The 22,720-nt window shown below is 35.9% G+C and overlaps 1 protein-coding gene across 4 annotated transcripts in view; it reads left to right on the forward strand.

The window, feature by feature from the left end:
- PAAF1 (proteasomal ATPase associated factor 1) overlaps positions 1-22,720 on the forward strand; it is a 39,994-nt gene that overhangs the window by 4,034 nt on the left and 13,240 nt on the right. For all 4 annotated transcript variants that reach the window (XR_004323352.1, XM_006181594.3, XM_032489336.1 and 1 more), the window contains exons 3-7: positions 1,097-1,200; positions 4,713-4,802; positions 11,642-11,740; positions 12,394-12,544; positions 19,846-20,040. Coding sequence is in view for 3 of the 4 variants with exons in the window: in XM_006181594.3 (XP_006181656.3) it covers positions 1,097-1,200; positions 4,713-4,802; positions 11,642-11,740; positions 12,394-12,544; positions 19,846-20,040 (639 nt within the window). In the remaining variant the exon portion in view is untranslated. The remainder of the gene's footprint in view (positions 1-1,096; positions 1,201-4,712; positions 4,803-11,641; positions 11,741-12,393; positions 12,545-19,845; positions 20,041-22,720) is intronic.

A 22,720-nucleotide genomic window follows, 5' to 3' on the forward strand; every position in this document is an offset into this window, starting at 1 on the left:
ACTAACAGGAGATTGGCTGAAATGATGTACCATAAAGGCCAGACTTCACAGGATGGTTAGGGAAGCCAGGAGAGAATCATGGAGTGGGACAAAAAGCAGAGTTCCCTCAGTCCTGTTTTTGTGGCATCTTTCTGAACTAGCATTTCATGCCACTTCCCTGCTGAAGCTTCTTTACTGTATCTTCTCTAGGCCAAACTTCTACCCTCGATTGTGAGTTGCTTAATTAATATCTTTCAACTACCTTTTCCATGACTGTTGTCACTGAACTAGTATATTAATTGATCCCTCCTTCCCTCTTGTTCTTTGTGTCTTTTATTCTTGATACGCCCCCTCCCTGACTTGCAGTTTCCTTTCTCTTCTGCCTAGCTTTCTTTCAAGGTCCTACTTAAGTCCCACCCTCTCTAAGAAGGTCTCCCACTCTGTGTGAATCCATGATGGTTTTTACTTCCCTTTTACTCTTAGAATCTCTGTTTGGTGCAGCAGGTATTTACTGAATAATTTGTAGCACCTTGCTAGTTTGTGAACTCAAGGACTTCACAGTCTCATAGGGAAGCTGGAAATGTAAACGACATGTTATGGGCTGTTACAAAAGTGTATATAGGAGGCTCAGAAGAAGAAAAAAACATTTTTAACTCCATTCTGCCATCTGCATATGATTATGTGTAGGATAATATTTTATTTCGTCCATATCACTGCAAAAGCAATGTCCTACTTAAGCAAATTTTCCAGATTACTGAAGTTTAATTCTTTACTGTATATTATGTGTATATACTGTGGATAAATGCATATATTTATGTTGGTCTTCACCTTTCATCCTGGAAGAATTTTATTTCACAGCCAGTAAATGAGGTTGAGATCACTCTAGTAGCTTTCTCTACAAATACTATATTACATCTCAAAATCTTTGTTCATAACTTTTAGCCCTTGAGTGTATTCCCTCCAAATTAGATTCACTTCACCTCAGTTTTAACACAAGTACTTGCTTCTCTGTCATGAGCCAGTTTCCTCTCATCTATACAGGTGCCTGAATTGGGTGTTCAAGAAGAAAAATGTTAAATTCTCTTTTTTTGATAAATGCTTCTTTTGTGCTATATAGGTAAACCAACTTTGTATGGCAGCCTAACTTGTCAAGGAATTGGCCTTGATGGCATCCCAGAGGTTACAGCTTCAGAAGGATTTATTGTGAATGAAATAAACAAGGTGGGTTTTTATGTCTTCTAGATGGCACCATGTGCAAAACTATAGTAGTACTTAAATATCTGCTTTAAATATTTATACTTTTATCTACATATCAGTGTCAGCTCCACTTCATTTGTACAATAATCATAGTTTTTTTTTACTGCCTTTGAATGTCAAAAGTTTTCTTTTTCTTTGGTACTTAACATTTGTTTTTAGATGCAAACTTTCTCTTGCTTCCCTTATATCAGTGCTGTCCAATAGATAAATAATGTGAGCCCTGTATGTAATTTTAAATTTTCTAGTAGTCACATTAAAAAGGTAAAAATAAACAGGTGAAATTAATTTTAATAATGTATTTTATTTAACCCAATATATCTAAAATATTATTTCAACCTGGAATTAATATGATAAATTATTAGAGATGGTTTACATTCCTTTTTTCTTATTAAGTCTTTGAGATTCTTTGTATATTTTACCCTTAGAACACATCTCAATTCAGACTCTGATTTTTTATTGGGAATACTTGATATGTATTTAGGTTTTTAAAAATTTACAGTTAAAAACATAGATCCACATACCTAAGTAGTTCCAAACATACTTAAAAGTTTTCTGATAACTGAATGAAGTATCAGTTTTAAAATTAAACTTTAAATAAAATTAGAAATTCAGGTCCTCATTTGCTTTGGTCACATTTCAAGCTTTATGTGGCTAGTATCTACCATGTTGTACAGCATAGCATTATAATGTGTCTGGCAACACCTTGGTGGAGACCTACATTCGTAGTACTTAATAGTTTTTTTCGTTGGTCTTTGAGGTGAGTAGATGGCCAAACTAAGTGTTGTGAAGCCCTCGAACTGACTTTCCTTCCACATTCTGATGGCTGCAGTCTGTATGCTATGGCAGTTCCCAAAGGATGAACCAGCCTTTTTGTTTTCTTTTTGTGTGTAGTTAAACTTTTTTGGTTATAAGATATTTCAGGTATACTGAAAAGAATAGAGAATATTTTATGTTTTACATAAGATTTTTAGCAAATGTTTATTCATTATACTCTATACAAAGTAATAGTTGACATGTTATAATATATTTTATATTTATTTTTCATAAATAGTACTGTAGAAAGTGTCAGAAGATCTGAGTCCAAGTCTTTGTTACTCTGACACTTACTAGCAAGATGATTTTGGATAGATAACTTAGTAGTTCCCTGAGCCTCAGTTTCCTCATCTATAAAACAGAGATAATATTCTACCTTACAGGCTGAATAGTGGAGACTAAGAATGCATATGAAAGAAGCTGTAACGTATTTCAAAAGTGAATTGCTGTTTATCATAACAATCCTGTGGGATTGCCATTTTAGATTTCCATTTTGCAGATAAGCAAACACACTCAGAGAGGTTAATTAACCTCTGATGATCGAAGCTGATTAGACAGTATGTCAGAATTGAAACCCAGTTCTGTTGATTTCAAGTATAACACCACCTTGCAAGCCTACATTTTTCCAGGTGTTTCGCCAGTATCCATCCACAGCCTTGGTGCTGACTTCCTTTCTTCCCTTTGTACTCAGGCCCTGATACAATTTTTATCTCCTCCAACATCATTGCTAATTTCTGCTGTGTACCTGCTGGGTCAGACAGTAAGTGCTTATGGTTGAACATTCATTTGTTTCCTAACTGCCATGAGTCACTTTGCTATTTTATGTTGCTACATTGTTCTGTTAAATAGATCTGTCATTATGCTTAAAAACCTAACCCCGAAAGATAGAAAGTTTGACTTTGAATTTTTTCTTGGTGTGGAATACTCACACTTGCCCTTCCACACTGAATTTTGTCTGTTATATCTCCTGCAACTTTTCTTTAAAATATTTTCATTAACAGCATGATTCTCTACTGCTGACATTGGAAGGTAATTCGGCACTTATCTTCCTTCATAGTCTGTTTATGATATAAAGGTAGGTTTGCAGGATTAATAAGCAGGAGACCACTGATTCTTGAAATCTTTTACATAGTTAGCACCAAAGAAATGAAGTCTTCTGAGAGCAAATTCATTTCTTATAATGGCCCAAACACTAAGCTTTCAGAGCTCCTCACATCCTTGCTTGGTATGAATATTCAGTCAGAGAGTTTAGCTGATGCTTTAGTTTGGGGTACAGGAGACAATTCTAAATCCGGGTCAGCTCTCTTGCAGCTGTATGCACTTTGTCATGCGGTTAGAAGCAAAAACTCATTTAATGAAAGGCCTGCAGGCAGCCAGGCATAAATACACTGGCTAAGAAAGTACAGTTTGTATAGATAATCTAATTGTTTTTTTAAAGAAGTATAAAACCTGTAATAAGAGCATACTGATTTTTAGTAATGAGAATATTATAACTTTGAAACTGTTCTTTCTAATGAACTCTGAGGACTGTGCTTATACATAGTTTAGCCTTATAAAGAAGTTCAGAAAATCTTGATTATTGAAGATATTTTCATAGTCCAGCAGAATTTCCAGAAACTTTCAAGTACTATTGCAGAAGAGATAACAGGTTAGGGGCCATTTGGTGAGAGCAACTCCTCAGATCTGTATAGGAGATACACACTCAGGGGATGGTGTTGGTATTCTGATTAGAGTAAGGGATTGTCATATTGCAAGAATCCTTGAGGAGGTGTTTACTAAGCCTTTTATACTTCTACACATGCTGCCTTGAAACACCAGCATATTTACCTTAAATGGTTACAAAGTCTGCCTTTAGCAAATCATGTCACTTGAATCTGTTATTTATTTATTTATTTATTTATTTATTTATTTATTTATTTATTTATTTATTTATTTTGGTGTTTATTATTATGTCGCTTGAATCTGACATCTGGTTCTAGGTATAATTTAACACTATGTTACCAGTGTTATCTTCCTACATACAGTAGCTGAAAGAAGTGTAATAATGACTAGGCAAAACACGTGGGGAATCGTAAGAAAGCTATATTATGATGACCAGTCTTAAAGTCCTAGGTGAGAATGGGCACCCCAAGCCTGGCCAAGCTTGTATGACTGTACCATAATTTACTTTACCTACTCTCTCACTCTGGTAACTATACATGTCAGTAGTCTAACATTTTTTCTGAAAGTTCTTATAGGCAGCAAGTTTATTTTTAGACTAGTCTTTTAGGCCCTAACCTGGGGACTGGTGCTGTTTCCTCAGATCTGTAGATCCTTTTCCTTGCCTCACTGCTAATTGAGAATACTGATAATAGATTTTCTTCTGAAAATTAATGTTCTTATGTTTGTCAGTTGTATCTTATTGTTGGCTTGTCTTCTATGGGACGGTATACTTAAACATAAAAACGTAATGGCTCAGCGATACCAAATTACATTGCAGTTCTCTGCAGTAAAAGGACTGCTGATCTATAGGGGAGTGATAGTTTTGTGCATTGGGGAAGGAGGATTAGAGAGGGTACACTTAAAAGGTAAGTGTTTTCTCTCATCCTAATGTTTTCTTTAAGAAGTTTTAATTCCATTGGAGTAGATTTACTGATGGATATCATCTTTCCCTCTCCTTTTAGAAAAGCATTCATATTTCATGTCCAAAGGAAACTGCATCTTCGAAGTTTTTGGCACCATATACTACTTTTTCCAGAATTCATACAAAGAGTGTAAGTATTTTAATAAAATGAGGAGAAAATGTAATAGCATATTTGGGTTTTCATTTTATCTGCTTGTCTAGTGCTATAAACATATTAATGTGTTTTTCATTACTTTGCATTATAAGATAACACAGCTGATGAAATGTTGTATATATGGCAAAACTGATACTTGGGTCCACTTAGAATAAGTGTACAAATCCACTCACTGGTAATCTTAAAGGAATTTTATGAAATGTACTTATATATGTTTTAGCAGAGCTAGTTACTGGCTTTTGGATAATGATGATAGTAGTTGATGTTTGCATAATTTGCTGCTGCTCATATTTCTGTCCGTTTGCCTGCAGAACAGGGGCATTTTCTCAAAGTTCCAAGTACAGCGTACTGAGGAATGATTTTCAGAGGTCTTTGTGATAAAGTTCTTTCTATTACCATAGGCTTTTTGGAAGCAAAAGTGAGAAATAGGTGAATAAACTGATTATATTAAATCCTTCTGCTTCTTATTGTGTGATATATTTTCAAAAGGAGCTGTTTTTTGCACTTATTGGAAAATAAATATACATTTAGTGATGGAAATTTAGGAAATATAAAAGAAAATGAAAATTACTCATATTTCCATAATTAAAGATAAATAACTGTTGTGAGCTTTTATTATATAACATCTATTAATAATAATCATAGTAATTTTGCCATTTGCAACAACATGGATGGACTTGGAAGGTATTAAGCTAAGTGAAATAAGTCAGAGAAAGGCAAATACTGTATGGTATCACTTATACGTGGAATGTGAAAAATAAAACGAACTAGTGAATATAACAAAAAGGAAACAGATTCACAGATATAGAGAATAAACTAATGGTTACCAGTGAGGAGAGGGAAGAGGAGATGGGAAACATTGGGCTAGGGGATTAAGAGTTACAAACTATTATGTATAAAATAAATAAACAACAAAGATATATTATAAAACCCAGGGAATATAGCTAATATTTTATAACTATAAATGAAGTATAATCTTTAAAAATTGTGAACTGCTGTGTTGTACACCTGTAACTTAGATTGTACATTAACTACATCTCAATTTTGAAAAATCATAGTAGTAATAGCTAACATTTATTGATTGCCTGCTATGTGCCAGCACCATGCTAAGCTTTACATATCATTATTTCACTTAACCCTCCCAGTCTTTTTTAAAAAATATTTTCCCGTAATAGGTTTTTATAATACATGTTCTTTTATAACTTAGTTTTTATTTGTTAATAATACACTATGTACATTACTCTATGTTCACTTTATGTGTATTATTTTAAGAGTTGCATAGTATTCCACTGTATGGCTTTACTGTAATTTATTTTTCTAATCTTACATTACTAGACATTAATTTTCTCCAACTTAATGACTTCATATTTTGGTGATATACTTATAGCTAATCCTTTACTCCCAAAAATAAGAAGAAATTAGAATACATTTGTAAAAGTGGAGTTGCTGAGTCACAGGAAATGTAAATTATAAGGCTTTTGATATGTTCTGACTTCTACTTAACTAATTTATTGAGTCAACTGTTGCTCTGCATTTCCTCTGTAAACCATTCTGACCCATGCTCACAGCACATTTACAGCTTGTAAGCATTCTGAGGTCTGCATACTGATGCTGCCAGTTAAGTTGACTGCTTACCAAGGATCAGTTATAATGTCAGCTATATTATTTTTGAAATTATGTTAATTAATTCAGTATGTTAAACCAATGAAATATGAGTGTGAAAAGACAGTGACTATGTCTTTGAAATTAAGTTGACTGCTTTATAGAGACTTGATAAAAAAGAGTTTTTAAAAAATCTTCTATTTAGTATGGTGTGGACAAGAGAAATGTAAAATATTAGGGGAAAGATTAAAACAAAAAAACCCTGGATGAATCTTTGCTCTTAGATTGCTTTTTAAGTGTGATTAGAGATTTACCTTGCTTTAGAGGAACTGGAAGTTATATACCTTTTAGTTATAGTATATTACAAGAAAACCAAGGTAATGCTTCCTTATAGTGATCAGTGGGCTAATGAAAAGATTAGTGAATTTTACTGTACATTTATATATTTGAGTTAAAATAAAATGTAGATATTTATGTATCATTCTCTATTATTTCTGACTTTATCTGAATTTTTTGTGATTGACCTACTACTGGGCCCTATCCATTGTTTAAAAAAGGCTTTTACTGTATTGCTTTTCTACCAATCTTACTTGACATTCTCTGCCAATACTGGGTATTAGAATTTTTTTTAAGTTTTACCATTTTGAGGGATGGTATTTCATTATTATTTAGCATTTTTAAAAATCTCAAATGAGACCATACAAAGCAGTTTTAAAGTGTATACAACAATCATTCCCTCCTTCAGTTTTACTACTTTATACAACTGTGTGATATATGGAAAACTGAATGGCATGTGCCAAGTTGGAAAATTTCACCTGTTTACAAAAAAAAAAAAAAAAAAGAAAAGAAAAAGAAAGGAAGAAAACCCAACAACAAACATGCAGGATAGTTGCTACTTTGTGTCTGCAAGTCAATTTACAAACTTTTTTTTTAAACATTTTTTTTATTGAGTTATAGTGATTTTACAATGTTGTGTCAAGTTCCAGTGTAGAGCACAATTTTTCAGTTATGCATGAACATACATATATTCATTGTCACATTTTTTTTCCACTGTGAGCTACCACAAGATTTTGTATATATTTCCCTGTGCTATACAGTATAATCTTGTTTATCTATTCTACATATGCCTGTCAGTATCTACAAATTTTGAAATCCCATTCTGCCTCTTCCCATCCCCAACCCCCTTGGCAACCACAAGTCTGTATTCTATGTCTATGAGTCGTGTTTCTGTTTTGTATTTATGTTTTTTATTTAGATTCCTCATATGAGCGATCTCATATGGTGTTTTTCTTTCTCTCTCTGGCTTACTTCACTTAGAATGACATTCTCCAGGAACATCCGTGTTGCTGCAAATGGCATTATGTTGTCGGTTTTTATGGCTGAATAGTATTCCATTGTATAAATATACCACATCTTCTTTATCCGGTCATCTGTTGATGGACATTTAGGCTGTTTCCATGTCTTGGCTATTGTAAATAGTGCTGCTATGAACATTGGGGTGCAGGTGTCTTTTTGAAATAGGGTTCCTTCTGGATATATGCCCAGGAGTGGGATTCCTAGGTCATATGGTAAGTCTATTCCTAGTCTTTTGAGGAATCTCCATACTGTTTTCCACAGTGGCTGCACCAAACTACATTCCCACCAGCAGTGTTGGAGGGTTCCCTTTTCTCCACAGCTTCTCCAGCATTTGTCATTTGTGGACTTTTGAATGATGGCCATTCTGGCTGGTGGGAGGTGATACCTCATTGTAGTTTTGATTTGCATTTCTCTGATAATTAGTGATATTGAGCATTTTTTCATGTGCCTATTGATCATTTGTATTTCTTCCTTGGAGAATTGCTTGTTTAGGTCCTCTGCTCATTTTTGGATTGGGTTGTTTATTTTTTTCTTATTAAGTCATATGAGCTGCTTATATATTCTGGAGATAAAGCCTTTGTCGATTTCATCGTTTGCAAAAATTTTCTCCCATTCCATAGGTTGTCGTTTGTTTTACTTATGGTTTCCTTTGCTGTGCAGAAGCTTGTAAGTTTAATTAGGTCCCATTTGTTTATTCTTGCTTTTATTTCTATTGCTTGGGTAGACTGCCCTAGGAGAACATTTTTGAGACGTATGTGAGACAATATTTTGCCTATATTTTCTTCTAGGAGGTTTATTGTATCTTGTCTTTCGTTTAAGTGTTTGATCCATTTTGAGTTTATTTTTGTGTATGGTGTAAAGGAGTCAAACTTTTTTTTTTTAAATTTAGGAGGCACACAGGAGTGAAAATTTTAGCTGCCCAATTTTATCCAACTACCCCACAGAGAGCACAAATAACAGTCCCAACATTCTGTATGTTTCATTGTTATTTTAATTTGCATTCCCTTAATTATGAATTGACCACTTTTTCATATGTTTATTGGCCACTCTTTATGTCATTTGCCCATTTTTCTAAGTGTGAATTTTTTTCTTTGTTGGTAAGAGCGCTTCTTATATAAAAGGTATTGATCCTTTGACGTGTATTTTACAGGTAGTTTTTTTCTAGCTTATTGTTTATGGTTTTTTGTTTATGGTGTCTTTGACATGCAAGATATTTAATATTTCTAGATAATAAGACTTACCAATTTATACCTGTCAGCTTATGGTGACTGCCTTTGGGATCCTGCTTGGGGCAGACCATAATTTTATGTATATTTACTTTTAGTTACTCAGCATAATGTAGAAGAGCAGGGACTCTAGAGACATGCTCACTGAATTTGACGTCATGGATTCTAATTTTGGTTCTGCCACTTACTGTGTGACATTTGGGCAGATACTTAACCTTCCTGTACTAAAAGTTCCTTGTCCGTAAAATAAGAGTAAAAATAATATTTATCTCATACGGTCGTTATGAGGATTGAAGCAATTAGAATTGGGCGTGGAACATGGCAAGCACAATATAAGTGTCAAATAAAATTATAAATAAAGTAGTTTCTTTGAATTTTTATGTTTTACTTTTTACATTTCAAGCTTTATTTTTGTTATTTGGCTTGAAGAGGTGTCTAACTTAATTCTTTTTGAAATGATTAGCGTGTCATACCCATAGCACTACAAAGTAATTCATCCTTTATCTCATAGACTTGAATTGTCATCTTTATCCAATATTTAGGATTGACCCATAGATCTGTCTTGTTTGTTTGGTGTGACTAAGGAATAGATCTTTATCTTTAGACTCTGTCCTGGATTTGTATCCTGGCTGTGCTATGTCACCTTGGGGAAATTACTTAACCACCTCTGAAGCCTCAGATTTCTCATTTGAAAAATACAACAAATACTTAAAGATTTTTGAGTGGATTGTATGAGAGTAGTGTCTGTTACTTGTTTGGCACATAATAGCTATAGCTATTCAATAAATATTAGTTCTCTTTTCTCTTTTTCTTTAAATAAAAATTTGGAGGAAAGAGACAGCTAGTATGATCTGTAAACTACTTTTCAGTGTTCTGTCACTTTGGAAAAAATGAATAGTTCAGACTTAATTACTTTTTAGGTCTAGGAACTAGGGCCCCAAAGATATGTAACACAGATAAATAACACAATATCCCTGTCCCCTCCAGGAAGAGTTTATTAACTGAGAGGATACGAAACAGTATATCAGAGTTTCTCAGCTTTGACACTATTGATCTTTTAAGATGGATAATTCTTTTTCTGTAGGAGGCTGTTCTGTGCACTGTAGGATGTTTAGCAGCATCCCTGGCCTCTACCTACGAGTTGTCAATGGACGCCACCCCCATTTGTGACAACTAAAAATGTTTACAAACATTGCCAAATGTCCCCCTAGGAACAAATTGCTTCTGGTTGACAACCACTACAATATATAAACAGAACTGAAGACCACTAAGGGAGGAAGTGATGAACTCCTTGCGGGATTTGGGAAAACAAACCATTTATCTTTTGAAGAGTAGGTCATTTTCTATAAGTTCCTTTATTCTATCTCTCATTCTCCCTGTCTCTTATTTGAGCCATTATTAGGTGATTCACCCACTTATTAATCACCTAGTATATTACAGATACTATTCTGGTACTGGGGCTATGGATTGAACTGTGTTGTAGAGCCTACATTCTAGGGATGTGGGACCAGAATAGAGTTGAAATTGACAGTACCCGTTGTCAGACTCAAGGACCAGGATTAGGGCAGTAGCAGTGGTCTTGAAGAAGAAAGATAGGTCTGAGAGATGTCTACTACACTAGAATGTGAATGCGGTACCTACCAGTGAGAAGCTAGGAGCAGAATGGGATTACTATGAGGATTAAATGATTCAGTATTTGAAAATGATAAAACATGATAATCCTTAAAATTAAAGGAACTACAATTAAGTTAATAGTCTTTTTATTGAGGAACCAAAATAAAGAAGAAAAAGTCTTAGAAAGTGTTACAGTTGACCTATATATCCCTTTAGTTCTTTCCAAACCTATTCATTATGGCTTAATTGGCATAGAAATGTAAAGTGGAAGGTTATATAATTAAGGCCAAAATTCCTACTTTTTCCTTAATAATTTAGGTCAAATGAGAATCATGGTTGTTGAGAATATGACTAGGATTTATATATCTCAGTCCTACATTTCTGGAATATTTGCAACTGGGTGTTTTTTTAATCAAAAGGGGGTATTACATATGCATGTATATGAAAGAGACTTGGCATTCTGATAATAGCTTATTCATGAAGTGATTCCTAATATTCAAATTGTGTAAGTGAATCTTAGAATTCTCTATTACTTACTCTAAAATACACACACACACACACACACACTCTTAAGGTTTTATAGAGGGAATGTGAAGTAGTAAATTGGAAGCACCTTTGCTTTTCATTGAATCCTTCTGGTGCATCTTGGAAGTCTTTCTTTTATGTAAGTGAATTCCTAAGAATTAGGAGAATTATTTTAATTTTAAAATAAAATAACAAAAGATGGAAACTATGGAAATGATATGGGAATAGGGAACTTTTTAGCTGAAGCAAGAGATTATAGGTAACTGCAAGAATATCTTTTTGTTTCAAGAAATAAAGGGTTTTGGCTCTAGCCTCGTTGGGAGATTGGTGATGATAACTCAGCCTTTACATGAAACACATGTCCTTTGTGTTGAGAAGCATAAACCTGAAGAAGTCTCAGAGGAGCATGAAATGGGAGAGGTTTATAACATATTTCAAGGGAAGAAGAGCATTTCATTGTTTATAACACTGGTTGTTTTGTCTTTTGAACAGATAACATGCTTGGACATTTCCAGTGGAGGAGGCCTTGGTGTGTCTTCTAGTACCGATGGGAGCATGAAAATCTGGCAGGCTTCCAACGGAGAGCTCAGAGTAAAGACTTTGGATACACTTTTAGGGCCTTACACATGAAGGGTGGACTGAGAAACCTTAGACTACGTCATGAAAAAAACAGTGGCCCACTCTGAAAATGTAGGAACACTGCACTTCAATAGATCTTTGTTCTTCCATTTGTTAATCTGAGAACCATGCTCAAGTTTGGTGATTTGCCAGAACAAATTGGGGCTGGAACTGGTGGAGGAGCCAGGCCAGTGAATGTCTGAGTGGGTGTTCCCTTGGTATGAACTGCCTTCAGTGATCCATTTCTAAGGCAGAGTATCTCGGCTGTTACACTAACTGTATGGCTGAGTCCCCCAACCTCTGTAGAGGATTTTAAGGAGAGGTGAGTAAAAATCCTCAAGCCTCCTCAACTCCTTATATGTAGAGCTAGACTTAGTGATGACTGTGAGAGCCATGATGACTGTGAGAGCCATAACATCTGTAGCCAAAGCCCAGGAAAGGGAGCCAGTCAGTAGCTCTTAGTACACTACTGGTAGATAGATGAACTAAAAGAGAGTCTCTGGATCTCTTTTGTTTTAAAACCCAGCATGTAGATTTTTCATTTAAGGGACCAAGGGTATGGGAGGTAAGAGAACATCAAGGGATGGACAAGAGAACTAGCATGGAATTTTCTTTTGTTTTTCCAGAGAGTATTGGAAGGACATGTGTTTGATGTGAATTGTTGCAGGTTTTTCCCATCAGGCCTTGTAGTTCTGAGTGGGGGAATGGATGCCCAGCTGAAGATCTGGTCAGCTGAAGATGCTAGCTGCGTGGTGACCTTCAAAGGTCACAAAGGAGGTATGAAGAGTGATTTTTCCCAAAGGTTTCTCTGATAATCCCCAGAAATGAATCACCAAAAAGACAGAAACAGAAGCTAGTTATCCACAAAAACATAAATAATTTATCCACCTGGCCAATGAACTGCTATTTCTCCAAGGATTAGCGATTCCTTTCCTACTCAGTCTTATTAATGCTATCTAGAACTAACTGCCTTACATAAATAGTAGTCTTTCACAATTGAAAAGGGGAAAAAAAGCCTCCATAGGAGATCATTTACTTGTGTGCTGGGAAAAAAGAGAGAGGTAGGTGTGCCCACTTTTTCTCGTTAGTCCTTTGGCTGAGGTGATAGTAAAAGCTGGGTGGCAAATGGCTGCATCACCAGACATCAGATAGAGCTTGGTACTGACTTTGTTTTTTTTAAACACCTTTATTGTGTTTTGGTCCCTGTACAGTAAACTACACATATTTCAGATGTTACACTTTGATGAATTTTGATAGATGTATACACCAATGAAACCACCACCACAATCAAGATAGCTAACATTTCCATCATTCCCCAAGAGGTGCAATTTTTGAATTCCCAATTTATCCATTCCTACCCTCTTTAACCCCTGGTAATCCTAAATTTATTCTCTATGTTGGTGAGTCTGTTTCTGTTTTGTAGATAAGTTTGTTTGTGTCCCTTTTTTTAAGATTCCACATATAAGCGATATCATGTGGCATTTTTCTCTTCCTGGCTTACTTCACTTAGAATGACAATCTCCAGGTCCATCCGTGTTGCTGCAAATGGCTATTGTTTTTCTTTTCTTTTCTTTTCTTTAGCTATTTTTTATGGTTGAGTAGTATTCCTGTGTGTGTGTGTGTGTGTGTGTACACACAACACATCTTCTTTATCTAGTCCTCTGGCGATGGACATTTGGGTTGTTTCCATGTCTTTGCTATTGTAAATAGTGCTGCTGTGAACATTGGGGTGCATGTGCCTTTTTGAATTGTATTTTTCTCCAGATATATGCCCAGGAATGGAACTGCTAGATCATATGGTAAGTCTATTTTTAGTTTTTTAGGGCTGCACCAATTTACATTCCTACGAAGAGTGAGTTCCTTTTTCTCCACACCCTCTCCAGCATTTATCATTTGAAGACTTTAATGATGGCCATTCTGACTGACATGTGGTGATATCTCATTGTAGTTTTGATTTGCATTTCTCTAGCAATTAGTAATGTAGAGCATCTTTTCATGTGCTTATTGGACATCTGTGTCTTCTTTGGAGAGATGTCTATTTAGGTCTTCTGCCCATTTTTTGATTGGTTCCTTGTTTTTTTGATATTAAGCTGTATGAGCTATTTGTATATTTTGGAAATTAGTCCCTTGTTGGTCATATCATTTGCAAATTTCTCATTCTGTAGGTTGTCTCTTTGTTGATGGTATCTGTGCAAAAGCTTTTAAATTTAATTAGATCCCATTTGTTTATTTTTGCTTTTGTCTCCATTACTGCAAGAGATACTGCTGTTGATTCCTGTGGATTTAAAATCACAGTTCATATTTTTTAAATGGATTAACCATATAACCAGTTGATATCAGATTGTAGATACAGAGTGAGAACATCTTCCCTCTGTAACTAACTGATTGGCTGGTTTGTTGGGGAAAATTAATTTAGAAATGTTTTATCTTTAATTTTTTATTTTAAAAAATGTGATAAATATGTCATTCTTACTTTTACAAGTTTGGATATTTTTGAAAATGTAATAACATCCCCAAATAATTTCTTACCTTGATCCCTCCTTTGAGACCGTAATACGCATCATCTGTACCACTCATTTGGGAATTAATTATGTATTGCCCTATACTTATGATATTTAATCCAGTGTTTTTGCCTTGTGTACTGGACTGCATTATAAATAACTTGCTTGTAGAGATTGATTTTTAAGTTTTAATACTTTTTAAAAAAATATTCTATTTATTATTGTATTATTTAATTATTTTATTTTGGCAGGGTTGGAGGAGGTAACTAGGCTTGTTTATTTTTAGAGGAGGTACTGGGGATTGAACCCAGGACCTCATGTATGCCGAACATGTGCTCTACCACCTGAGCTATACCCTCCTCCCTTAATAATTCTTTATAATGGTTTGTCAGATTACATACAGATCATCTAGCAAACACACATGCTAACCTTAGCAAATAAACAGGTTTACATCTAAGACTTAGGTACATGGGTGCATTGAGAGGGAATAGAAGGGATATTTAGAGCCTTCCTCACATTCAGCCTGAAGAACTGACAGGTCTGAGGAGTCAAAGTGGCCTCACATTTGGGGAGTCCAGGAGCCAAAGGCATCTAGAAGAATACTGAAGGATTTACCTCAGATCTGGCCACCTTGAATGTGTGAGGCACAGAGAAGCTTTCCAGTGGAACAAGACATGGCTGTGCATGTTGAACTCAACAAAATGCATATTCAGCATCAGTGCTCACTCAACTTCAGAAAACCTTTGGATTACTGCAGTATTGAGTGTACCCTCCCAAGTCTCCCAATGTTCTTCAGTTCTTGAGAACCCATGCATGTCATTTAACTTAGAGTGACTTATAGAATGTTTGTTAATCTGATTTAAGCTTTTATTCACATAGCTGTTCCATTCTTTTGGCCCTGTGAGGAAGTCCTGGGGTGGGGTGGGGGCGTCTTCAGAGTATAACAATCCTGACTCTTTTTTCCTTGAGAGTTTTGTTTTTTTTTAATTAGATTGAACAGAAATGATAATAAGCTTTAGGAGAAATTACATGAAGTCAGATCCAGACTGATGTCTGTCAGATCTTGAATGTGCCTCTCCAGTTCTGTAAAGGAGCCTCGGGTTTGGGGTTGCCCATTCTTCCACAGTACAGAGCAAAAATCGAGATTAATCTCCAGTAATTTAGCGGCAGATGGGACACTGTCTCCACTCAAATGACTTCCAGGTTTGTTTGGCTCCTTTTTTACAATCTCTTTAGTTCTGAGTATTTGAAGCTCTTTATTAGCAGAAGTCATGAACCACATAAAAAACAATAAAGAAGTATTACCTGCATTTGTGATCTTTAGTGGTTTCACAAGTGGTGACTAAATAAGAGAAGCAGAAGATAGTGTTGAAAGTGAACATGGACTTTCATTGCCTAGGTAAGTCTTGGCAAACAAGATATAAAAGGAAGACTGGACTGAACATAACCTGATGTTTACTGCAAGGAACCACAGGGACACTAATAGAATAGCTAGCTCTATATAAAGGACTATTGTAAAGGATAACCTTTTGTTAGCTTAACTAAGTCCCTGGCTTGCTTACTGCTTCTAGTGTATGGAAACATGATAGTAAGGGAAGCAGTATAGTAGAGTGGTTAAACATAGGATTTGAAGTCATACAGATCTTGGCTTAAATCTTAATTTTTCCATTTACAACCTGTACAACCTTGGAAAATTGCTTAACTTTTCTGAACCTCAATTTTCTCATTTGTAAAATGGGGATAGTATTAAATGAAATGGTGCATATGAGAGATTTGGCATAACCCCAGCATACAAGTGCACAATAAATGTTATTGTTCATATAAAATATAACACTAAACCTTAAACCCTGCCAGAAAAGGTGAACCTTGTGATGTTTTAGCATATTTGTCAAACTTGAAAAGCAGAAATTGTTACTTCTAATAGACATTTTGATCCTAGTTAATATGTAATTGGTCTTTTCTGACGTATTAGATACATATTTTATATTTAATTAAAGGATTAGTGTGTTCTTTACTTAATTAACAAGCAGAAGTAATAAGATTTGTGTGTTTCTAAATCTTTCTATGAAAAGATAAACTAAAAGTAGTTTTCTATTTGTAATATAGAAGTGTACTAAGTAGCTCTAAAGTGTGCTTTAATCAGTTTGAAGCTTTTTAGTTGCCCAGGCCATTTAATTAATATTGGGGAATTTGGGGATATATATTCATAATCTTAATTCTTTGTAATAAGCACCAGATCTTTCATAATCTATGAAAACATTGTGTCCAAATTAAACATCATTTCAGTTGATTGGTGAGTTTCTTTGCTCATCACAGTAGGAAAGATGCTTACATTTTAGAATAATTTTAAGAAACCAAGTTACATTTTTGGCACTTGGGTCATTCTTTTCAAACTGTTATATACTTGTTTTGAAATAGGATATGTTACCTCCAAGTAATAGTAGACACTTCAAGGCTCGTTATTCTCTGAGATCTGAGTAAACTTCTTAAAAACATGCCTAGAAATATGAAATGTGCTGTTTCTTACTAATACTTATTTCAGTTGTAGTTTCATCTAACATTATTTTTATTTCCCAGACTTTGGCTAGGATGTTTATATGTGATTCAGCTGAATCTTTTTTCTTGAGGGCAGATTTTTTTTGTCTTGATTTATATGTTGAGGACTTCATGTCTGTTTGGTTTGTTATCAAAGTCTTTGCCGTCTGATAGGTCTTAGTTATATATGGCTGCTGCTCTTACAAGTGCATTTCTGCTACTTTCACAGCCTCTTCTTAAAGTAATTCCTCGAAAGTTCCCACACCTGTAAGGCCCCTCTTTCTTTTATTCTTGTCATCTAAGAGTCAAGAGACCCACACTAGATGCCACTGTGTTGTGATTGACATTTTATTAGAAACAGGGTGATAATTTTCCACTCTACTTTCATAAAAAAGGAAAACTTTCTAGGTGGCAGCTCTTTACCAAGTATTACTTGAAATTTGTACACAGTTAATACCTTCCAGAACTACCTAGCCACAACTGTAGCAACCTGCCTTGGGTACATATTTTTCAGAACTTCTTTTTTTTTTTTTTAAAGCTTGCATCACTTAGATGGAACTGAACAACATTTTAAAATAGAAGTTGCAACTTTCCAATAAAGACATAAACAGATCATTAATTGCTTAGTAAGAGCTGAAGGCCCTTCCTAATGTTCCTATTGTTGATTCTTTAAGATTCTTAAAAGATCTGAGATCCTTCTCTAGCGAGAATGCTGAATGTTTTATGGAGATAGAGTGGAAAGGTGGGTTTTCTAAACTCAAATTACTTTACAATTACGAAATATGTTGTAAATAAGAAACACAAAATAGTAACAAAACATGTTGCTTCCTTAGATCTGCTTCTGAGGAAAAGACTACTTTTAAAACCTTATCTATAGTGGTCTTTGTTCAGTGGGTATATAGTTACAAGGGTTACATTTTATTTTTCCAACAACAATAATCAGCTATAGAAATTGGATTTAGTTTTTATTTTAAATTGGAAATATTTGGAAGCTTACACTATGAATTATGTCCCACCTGAGTTGTCTCTAATCACATTTTCTCAAATAGGCCCTAAAATTGGCTACTTTTAAAACTTGGGGCATTTTTAATAAACTCATCTTTTTCTGGAAAAGGCTTTCAAAAATGAAATTTCCAGTCATATTTTTGAGGCTTATGGTTAATTACATGGGTAATCCATCACTTGTACCTTATGATGAATTGTTGCAGCATTTCTGTCAGGATTTATATATCTGAAGTCATGTCATGTTGAAGGGAAGGGGAGCAACCCAAAGAGCACTAATTCACTGAGTAACCTTTGGTCAGGTACTCTTGTGTTTGGCCAGGTAGTCTTATTACTCAGCCTGCAAGTATTTATTGGGCACCTATAATAGGATTACTAAATGGGTTTTAATAAAACAAACCCTTCCTGTATCACCATTGGGTCCTACTACCTTTCTACTCTACAGTCCTATGTTATCACACACATACCCCCGTATTATATAGCTCTTTATGTCCATGACTAGCTCTGCCTTTTTGTGCTGTGTGCTCTTGAGGCCAGGGACCATAACAAATAGTCAGACAACAGGTAATAAGGGGCTTCAAAAGTTATAAAATCTGTGGACATTTTGGATCTTATTTGATCTTTTTTAGCAGTCTCTGGTTGAGGTATGGTGTAGGGACATGGGAAATGTGTGTGCTCAGCTTCCTGCTGGGCTCCTCTAACACTGCTCTGGCAAAAGTGGAGCACTGGCTTATGTTACCTTTTTGCAGGCAGATGAGGTAGAAGCTGAGCTTTCCTTTGACCCTGCTGACTCCTTCCTGGTGATAGTGAGGCACCAATTTGCATCACCTCAACTTGCACCACTTCCTTGCCTCCAAATGGGCTTGTAAGCTCTGTTCCCTGCTGACTGACACCAGGGGAGGGGTTGGGGAAAGCAGAGTGCTATTTCCTGCTCCCACATGTTCTGCCTCTTTTCCTCTGTTGCTGCTGGCTGAGGGTAAAGGCTCAGCTCTCCACTGGACCCCAGTGACAGTACCCCTCTGGCCTGTTCAGCATCACTGGATGGTGGGAATTGAAGTGCTGCCTCCTGCTTCCCTAGGGGGTGGGGTAGAAGATCACTTCCTATTCAGCCCCACTGAAACTTTGGGGGAGGGCAGGTAGCAGTTTTTTATGTTGCTGTTTGAGTAAAATGGATATTGTCAGGAAGTTTTTCTGAGCCAAAAATTAACACAACATTGTAAATCAACTATACTTAAGTTTAAAAAAAAGGTTTTCTGTTAAGTCACCCTTTTCTCAGTCTTCTGCATAGGAGCAACAAAACTTTCTTGGCAGTTTTTTTTTTTTTTAAATACCTGTTTTTTTAGTAGATGTTGTTTTTTCATCAGTTCTGTGTTGGAGGCTTCTGCAGTGTTGCAGTGTCCTATCCTGGATATATGGGAGGCAGTAAGGAAAGCCAGGGAACTCATTGCCCTGTTGTTCTTCAAGTCCTGCGGTCTCTAAGTGGGCTGCCTTCTTTACATCTTTCAGCTTTCTGATGCTGGTTTGTTGTCTAATGTCCAGGCTTTTTTAAGTTGTAAGGGGAAGGACTGGGAGGAATGGGGCTATTCCATATTGGCCAAACCACAGGTACATCCTTTTTTTTTCACAATGGGTAGACTTACCCTTTCAGTTAATTCTCAATGGAAGCAGCAGGATCTTTTAAGACAGTGATTTTCAAACTGAACTCTCTAAGATATCTACTTAATTTTTGTTTAAAAAACAGATTTTAAAGCCAAAATGAAAACTTGAAAACCACTGCTCTAGAATACTCCACTAAAAATTAAATACAAAGCTTCTTTTCCATGTTTGTCTCTCATATTTAGTTTTTGAACCATTGGGAAGCAAGTATCCTGTTCTATTTATTTCTGTTTTTCTGGCACTTGAATGTGCCTAACATGTAGTACATATCCAGTACTTGATTGTGAAGGAATAGTCATTTATGCAGGTCCTTCTTCTCTGCCCTTGTAGTTCCTTTACTGCCTACTCCATCTTAGGGTCTTTTTTTCTTTCCCCTCTTTCCAGGTATCCTGGATACAGCCATTGTTGATCGGGGGAGGAACGTGGTATCTGGTTCTCGAGATGGAACAGCGCGCCTTTGGGATTGTGGGCGCTCAGCCTGCCTGGGAGTCATTGCAGACTGTGGTTCTTCCATCAATGGAGTGGCTGTGGGTGCTGCAGACAACTCTATAAACCTCGGCTCCCCTGAACAGATGCCTAGTAAGTTGACAACAATATATGAACTTATTTTGTTCCCTTAGACTCCTTCAGTGTTTGCCTGAGTCTCTCCTTTTCTTCCTCGTTCTTTCTGTTTTATAGCTGGTATTTCTATTTTCACCATAAGATTAATATTTATTACATATCTATGTTTCTGTTGCTTTGGAACCTACAAAGGAAGTATATCTCATAGTTACTGCATTTGAGTAAGTACAGTCTAATTTAGCAGATGAAACTAATGCCTGTAAAACAGAGAACAATAAAATTTAGCGAAAATAACTTAGTGCAATATATAATAGTTTTTTGGAGGAAGAGAGTGTTTCAGGTTAGTATAGATGAGAAAGGTGTCACGAAAGAAGTTGACTTGAACTTGGAAGGATGGATTCAAGTTGAACAGACAAGAATGGGAAGGATGGGAGAACAGGAACTAGGGCAGGGGTGGAGGTAGGGACAATTCACATTAAAACAGTATGCAGGTGAAATTGACTATTGGGTAAAGATATGTTTGGTTGGGCCAGAGGTTGGAGTAAGAGTAGTAGGGCGAAATAGGTGAGTAGAATGATAGCTCTAGTGAGTCAGAAAGATAAAGGTCCTAATAAGGCAACTTGCATTTTTTTCTTATTTTCCTCTGATTATAACATACTTGCTTCTCATTTCACAGGACTATTTTTCTACCATCATCTTTGCTTCTCACATTTTTTAAAAAATAAACTTTATTTTTCAAGCAGTTATGTCCACATAAAACTGAGCAAAAAGTACAGAGTTCTTAAATACCCTCTACCCCAACACCCATACACCCTACCCTATCATCAACATCCCCAGCAGAGTGGTATATTTATTATAGTTGATAAAGCTATCTCGACACATCATTATCACTCAAAGTTCGTTGTTTACATTAGGATTCATTCTTGGAGTTGTACATTCTATGGGTTTGGACAAATGTATAATGACACATATCTATCATTATAGCACCATGCAGGAGTTTCACTGCCTGAAAAATCCTCTGTGCTCCACCAATTAGTTCCTTCGTCTCCTATAACCCTTGGCAACTACTGATATTTTTACTGTTTTCATGGTTTTGCCTTTTCTAGAATGTTGCAGTTGAAATCATGAACTATGTAGCCTTTTCGGATTGGCTTCTTTCACTTAATAATATGCATTTAAGGTTCCTCCATGTCTTTTCATGCCTTGATAACTCATTTCTTTTTAACATTGAACAATCTTCTATTGTCTGGGTGTACCTGAGTTTATTTATTCATTCATCTACTGAAGGACATCTTGGAGGTTTCCAAGTTTGGACAACTATGAATAAAGCTGCTGTAAATATCCCTGTGCAGGTGTTTGTGTGGATATATGTTTTTGGATTAATTTTGCCTCTCACTTTTGACACACTGTGGTACTCTCCTCAGACTCTTAAACTTCCCATGTAGAATGCACTGTAGTCCAAGAACTAAAATTGTTGTTGATTACCACATGTTCCCTGGCACCTCTTTGGGAATTAATGGATTAATAGGAAGAGTCTATTTCCCAAAGTGTGATACATGTGCAGTTAGTGCTAAGCAAGATCATTTCAGGCAGTACACATTTTTAATAGTTCTATATTAATACACACATTTCACTTCAAACCTAACATTTCACAGATACTACTTAAAATAAGGTTGAGTTTCTAAAAATTAGTTGGTTCAAAGTAATTTAATTGAAAATATTCTTGTTTTCTCTATTTCCTCACTTCCTACTTACTCTTCAACACATCCTAGGATGGTTTGTGCTCCAGCTGCTTAACAACAGCTGCTGTTGTCAAGGTTACCAGTGAGTCCATGTTGCCTAATCCAGTGTTACTTCTCTGTGCTTGTCTTTCCGAGTTTTCAACAGGGTTCATCATAGTAAACTCTTCTCTTCAGAACACTTTTCTTTCTTGGCTTCTGTAATATCACACTGCAGTGCTTTTCTTCCTATCACATTGGCTGCTGGTTTTTAGTCTCCTTTTATAAGTCTCCTTTGTTCTACCTTTAAATATTGGAGGGCCCTCAGCTCTACAGTTTTTCCCTAGGTGATCTCCTTATTTCCATGACTTTAAACATTGTATTTAAGCTGGTGATTTCCAAAGGTATATCTAAAGCATAGAGATCTCACTTGCATTTCAGACTCTATTTAGATATGTGATAGACAGCTTGAACTTACCTTGTTTAGCATGGAGTGTTTGATTTCCCCCACCCCAAGTCTGTTTTTTCCCCATCTCAGTAAATGGCACCACCATCTCCTTGCTTAGCCTAAAGCCTCAGATTGATTCAAGATCCACCCCAACCTTTTCTCACGTTCACATCTGCAAAGTCTGTCTTCTTTACCTTCAAAATGTTTCTCACTTTTTCACCTCACCCTCTCCTTCCAGCTCTCCCTTCCTCCTACCAGAATCCTGATCTAATCTATTTTTCTGTTGCCTGCACTCTTCTATAATCCATTCTCCTCAGAGGAACCATCATGGTCATTTAAAAAATATAAATCAAGTCATAGGAATCTCCTGTGTCCCTACTCTTCTCCAGTGACCTCCTTTTGTACATACATTTGGCTCTCCATATCCATGGGTTCCACATCTGGAACACAGTCCACAGTTGGTTGAATCTGCTGATGTGGAACCCTCAGATATGGAGGGCCAACTGTGGGAACTCGAGCATTCACAGATTTT

Source organism: Camelus ferus, chromosome 10 (genome assembly GCF_009834535.1).
Source record: "Camelus ferus isolate YT-003-E chromosome 10, BCGSAC_Cfer_1.0, whole genome shotgun sequence".
Taxonomy (NCBI): Eukaryota; Metazoa; Chordata; class Mammalia; order Artiodactyla; family Camelidae; genus Camelus; species Camelus ferus.